The following is a 5,848-nucleotide window of genomic DNA, read 5'->3' on the forward strand; positions in this document are numbered from 1 at the left end:
GGGGGGGGGAGAGGCTAGTGAATCTGGTCATTTTCAGGACTTCCTGAAGCTACTTTGAGTTATTTACCTTTTTGCTTTGAGAAGCTAGGTAACTCCATGACAGGCTTCAAATTGGCAGTTCAGGAGACCAGGCCTAAATCTCTGTTTCCAAGAACTAGGCAAGGCCAGGCCTCAGAAGCTGCTTTACCTGAGACAAGGACAATGGGTCAGCAACGGTTTCCAGACTTCCAGAGCAATAGACTCCAGGCCCCTAGGCCCGAGCAGTGGTTCTGGAATATTCCTAGAGTTGGAGCAAGATGAAGATCACCTACTCTGGAATTCCCCTAAGGTACTTTAAATTGGTCCTATGAGTTCACTTCAGGATCTAACTTTGCAGATGGTAGGCCCCAGCATGCTGGACTTCTGCAGAATAAAATACTCTTTTGTGTTTGCATACTATTTGAATCCAGGGTATCATTTTTCAGTAAATCCTTAGAAGTGTGAGCTGGTGGAAGGATCAGTCCTAACTCTTGCAGCCTCAGCAATGTGGCCAGTGTGAGGAGAGGATAAATGCACTATTGGTTCTCAATTGTTCTTTCTGTCCAGGGATTTCCTTCACTCCACTTCACTTCACCCTGGGAGGCCAGGAAGCGACACTGTGGGAGGAATGACCTCCAGGCCATGAATCAGTCACCCCCGTGGGCACTGTATGAGTCTCACACCCCATACCTGATGGAGACACGCTATGCCACATCTGCTGAAACCTGTCCACTCACTGAGCACCCTGCTGACCTTTAGCCAGGGACAAGATTTTTACACGCACTGCTTTATAATATTTATTTATTTACATAATTAGTAAAAAGGTGTTCATAAAAATATTTATTACATTTGCTTTTAAAAATAATAGAAAATAAAACTGGCTAGAGTCATCTCCAACACCTTCAGAAAGGTATATCCATCCTTTCAGAGGAGGGTTTCTGCACTGCCATGAGCTGCGGACTGTGGGTTAGCTGTGCGTGAAAGCAGGAGCCCTTCTATTCTTTCCAGATTTTCTTTGTGATCACTATTTACTTTTGAGTCCAGTGAAAGGGTTCAGAAAGTAAAAGGCACCTAGAGTAAAATCAGACTGTAACTAATAAAAGTTACAGGCGTATATTAAGGGAAAGGGTGCCCTGAAAGATGCTGATAGACTAACCAGAAAAGCCAATGCAACCTAAGATGTCTATAAATGTTCACCCGAAACTAACGCAGTCGCACAACAAAAGCTACACTGTGTTTATAAACCTGTGGATGTTTTGTTATTATTGAAACCAACATGAGTACTGCGTGTTAAATGCACAGTCTCTAACTTCCAGTCCGCTGCATTTGCTCTGACATGGGCCATGTGTAATCCCATCACAAACTTCTAAGATTCTTGTTTGTATGTAAGTGTGAAGCAAAACCTAAAACCTCAACTTTAGCCCAAAGCCCCTTTACTGTCACACAGCCACAGAGCTGAGGCTGCACTGGAGCTGAAGCATCTAAATGATTTGCTGATCAATTTATATTTTCTGAGCTGTAATTAAGATCCTCAGGATTTGTATATGTGTACAAATATTGCAAAGTATTTACGCTGATAAAAACTTCATAAAATACAAATAATCCTTTACTATAAAAGTTTCAAATTCCAAATATGAGTCAGCACTTAAAAAAGACCAGAACAGGAGGTCAGAAGCAGGTGTGCGTTCCCTCTCTGAGCGATGCACTGTTCATCGCAGCCAGCTTGTATTTAGCTGGGTCTGGTTCTTGATGCTGGTGTCCATTTTGAGCACTTCTCGAATGGCCATGGTGGCGTAAGTAGAAGGAGGAAGAGAAAAGTCCATCTTCAGAGCCCTGTATTTGCCTTCTGCCAGTCAAGAAAGAAGAGCATGGTCAAAGACTGAAGGTGGCTGCAGGCTGACCAAAGATCATGGGGCTCCCCCAAAGCTATGCCTCTTTCTTCACAATTCCACCCCCCAAGGGTCCTGGGAGAATGAGGCCACAAAATGAGAGCAGAGGAGTGTATAGACCAGTGGGGGTGGTGGTGGAAACTTTACTCAGGAACCCTGATAAACAGGGCAGGAAGGGCTGGCCCATCAAGTAGAAGCACCTGCCACTAAGCCTGGACTTAAATTTGATCCATGGGACCCAAAGGGTAAAGAGAACCAACCCCCCTGCCCCCCAAATCGTCCTCTGATCTCCCTGCATGTGCAATGTGCACGCACAGACCCACAAGAAAACACTCTGCAGCTCGCTGATTTACCAGAAGCAAACACTGGTGGTGGTTTTCCCTCTAGGTTGTCCACATCCGTGTTGAAAAGTGGAATTTTAGGATCATCATATGCAACAACTTCCCTTCAAAACACAGAGAGGTGAGCATGAGTAAACATCGGAGAGGTGAGCATGAGTGAACATCAGGAGCACAAGGCTCATTGTCGTCAGTTGTCTCCATTACAGGCTGACTAGCAGGCCTCCCCATTGCTTTACAGTAGAACACAGATGGCACTGGATGATGGGAAGGTTGTGGATTGTTCCTAGCATGGTAGGTGTCACTTTGTATAGACAAGGTGGAAGTAACCACGGCATTCACATTTCCTCTACTGTGGGCACCACTGCCATCACAGTAGGCACCACCATCATCTCTCCTGAGAGGGACTGCTCTCCAGAGTGTGGATGGTAAACTCCAACTCTGACAACTTCATGGCCACAGCCAGGAAAAGAAAGAGAAGCAGGAAAGAGAATTTCCTAGAAATGGGCAACTAGTTCAGAATTTCATTTTAAAGTTAAAAAAAAAAAAAACTTGAAAAAATAGTATCAAAATATCAAAGGTATCCTTTAAAATATTTAATTCTAATTTTATTTTGTATGTATGAATGTTTTGCCTGCATGCGTGTCTGTGCACCAGGTGTGCAGTGTCCAAGGAGGTCAGAAGAGGCTGTGGATCTCCTGGGACTGGAATTACAGACCGCTGTGAGCTGACATGTGGATGCTGGGAATTGAACCTGGGTCCTCTGGAGAAGCAGCCAGTGCTTACTGCTAAGCCATCTTTCTAGTCCCAGAAGCAAATGGAAGTTTTACAGAGAAAGACAAGAAAGCTCATTTTCTGTATTATCTGTTCAATTAGTCAGTGATTCCAACCAAATGTAAGAGAAGTAACTTTCACTGTATGATTGTAGCCAATTCTAATTTGCTGAGCACTTGAAAAATAACAACCCAGATAATTAGGACAAGCGACAGCTATGTTCTGAGCACAGAAAGGCACACGACACAAAAACTCATGAGTCTAAAGAACACCCCAGCTCTGCTTCAGCTCACACTCACCAGCTGACACTCTGAGGCCGGATGATGATCTTTCGGTAGGCCCCCGATAAGGAGTAGTCTCGAATTGTGTGTCTCATGTTGTCAATATCAAGGTTGTCTGCAGCAAGCATTTCCCTGTAGGCCTCGCTGACTAATGCAAAACACAAACAGTTAATTGGAACGCAGCCTGTCAGCAGGCCACCTTGAACTAGCGTTCAACTAATGTTACTAGAAATATCGTTAACAAGTCTAGTCAGACTGCCCCAACCAAGTTAGTTAACTCTAGTGTGACGTAGTAACCAGGTCTAGAAGGAACCTCCAGCTGTACTTCAGTCCCCTGTGGTTTTATGTATGTAATCAGCCACAGGGATTGTGGCACAAAGTTTCCAAGCTAACTTCAAAAGGCCACTTCACATGGACTTTCTAAGAACAATTTATGCACAGTGACTCTAAATGTTTAAAAACGGGAGACCCAGGCAACCACCTGGTCACTTCAGTGCACAGGAGAGTTTTCTAGTATTCCCTTACACGTCACCTGTGAGGGCTATCACATGAGACACATATTAGAAGGCTCTTCCTACTGCAAACAGGCTTGTTTTCCTGTGTACTCCCTTGGCTTCTCTGGAACGTGGCAGATTAGCTGTCCTCCACAGGGATCCACAAGCAATTGACTCTGGTTCCTTCAACTGTCCCTCCTTTGACATTTGACATTTTTGGTTTTGTCTGCCTGAGGCTAAGAGGATTCAACAGTAACTTCTAACTCCCTATTTGTGTTATTGTTTTACAAATTATTTATTTAATTGCTTGAGAAACAGTTTCCCTGTGTAGTACTGGCTATCCTGGAACTAGCTCTGTAGAGCAGGCTGGCCTCAAATCTAAGGGATCCACCTGCCTCTGCCTCCAAGCCATGGGCCACCACACCTCGCTCAGAGTGTGTGCGTTTGTAAGAGAGGGTCGTTCTGTGTGGGCAGTGCATATGTGGAGGTCAGAGGACCACACTGTGGCGGTGGTCCTTTCCTGGACTTCACATGATTCCTAGGGACTTAACACAGTTACCAAATCTGCTCTGTCATACAGCAAGTGCCTTTACCCATCTTGCTGACCCCTAATATTTTTTGTTTTTGGAGACAAGGTTTCACTACATATCCCTAGCTGGTCTCTAATTTACGAGGACAGACTGGCCTCAAGCTCCCTGGGATCCTTTTGCCTATACTCTTGAGTGTTAGGATTAAAGGTGGGAGCCGCCACAGACAGCCTTCTTGCCCCTTAAGTTTTTCTAAGCTACCATCAAACTAAATTTGTTTTCATGATTTAAAAACATTTTTCATTTTCATTTATGCAAATGTTTGTATATCTGTGTGCATGTGCGTGCATGTGGATGCCTATGGAGGCCAGAGGGTAATGGCTTCCCTAGGGCTTAAGTTTCAGGTAAATGTGTACCACCTGGTGTGGGTGCGAGAACTGAACTTAGGTTGTCTAGAAGACTAACAAGCTCTCTTGACTCCTGGGCCATCTCTCTAGGATGCTGCTATGGAGCTCAGGAGCCTCTGATGAAAGACGCTCTTACCTCAGCTCCCCTAGTGCTATGGCAACAGCATGCATTACCATCTGAAGCACCGACGGCCAGCCCTGACTATGAGGTTTACATTCCATGATTTCTGTGACTCTTACTTTTCCTATTCCTAACATTAACTTCATCTCATACTATTTACAAGTATCACAGGATTTAGGAATAGAGTCAATTCACTTCTTTATTCAAGTTAGCTATTAAAATGCTGGAAGTACATGGACAGCAAAGAAGACAGCCTCACCACACCCCAAGGACTTCTGGGTACTCGATGTGCCCATGTTACAGGTCCAAATGCTTAACTACTTCTAGTAGGATGTGTCCCATCCATGACTATAGGGTTTCATGAATAACTCTGTCAAGGATTCTTCTAAATTTACTTTCTTATTAGAGCCAGGCAACTTCCAGGTACTGAGAGGAATAAGAAAGCAAAGAGGGGAACAGTCTCTTTTTTTTTTTTGTGATGGCTGGCCCAGGGTATCAGCTAGACTAATGGACACCTGGTGTACCAATCAGTTTTGTTAACTCGTACAAAGTATTGTCACCTGGAAGAAGGGAACCTTAACTAAGGAACTGTTTCCATCAAACTGGCCTGCAGCAAGTCTGTGATGTATTTTTCCTGACGGCTGTGTTAATGTAGGAAGGTCTAGCTCACTGTGGGTGGTGCTATCCCTGGACCTGGGTCCTGGGTTGTGTAAGTAAGGCAGCTGAGCAATCCAGTCAGCAGCTTTCCTCCTGTGTAAGTCCAGGGATACACCCTGGGCTGTGTACGTAAGGCAGCCGAGCAATCCAGTCAGCAGCTTTCCTCCTGTGTAAGTCCAGGGATACACCCTGGGCTGTGTACGTAAGGGATACACCCCGGGTTGTGTACGTAAGGCAGCTGAGCAATCCAGTCAGCAGCTTTCCTCCTGTGTAAGTAAGGGATACACCCTGGGCTGTGTACGTAAGGCAGCTGAGCAATCCAGTCAGCAGCTTTCCTCCTGT

The 5,848-nt window shown here is 45.0% G+C and overlaps 1 protein-coding gene across 2 annotated transcripts in view; it reads right to left on the bottom strand.

Moving 5' to 3' along the window:
• Positions 1–802: 802 nt before the first annotated feature.
• Positions 803–5,848, bottom strand: part of Pus7 (pseudouridine synthase 7) — a 42,625-nt gene continuing 37,579 nt past the window's right edge. For both annotated transcript variants that reach the window (XM_031380119.1, XM_031380118.1), the window contains 3 exons: positions 3,319–3,448; positions 2,261–2,352; positions 803–1,864 (listed from right to left, as the gene is read on the bottom strand). In XM_031380119.1, coding sequence (XP_031235979.1) covers positions 1,728–1,864; positions 2,261–2,352; positions 3,319–3,448 — 359 coding nt within the window. In that variant the 3' untranslated portion in view covers positions 803–1,727. The remainder of the gene's footprint in view (positions 1,865–2,260; positions 2,353–3,318; positions 3,449–5,848) is intronic.

This window comes from Mastomys coucha, unplaced genomic scaffold, assembly GCF_008632895.1.
Source record: "Mastomys coucha isolate ucsf_1 unplaced genomic scaffold, UCSF_Mcou_1 pScaffold19, whole genome shotgun sequence".
NCBI classification, from domain to species: Eukaryota; Metazoa; Chordata; class Mammalia; order Rodentia; family Muridae; genus Mastomys; species Mastomys coucha.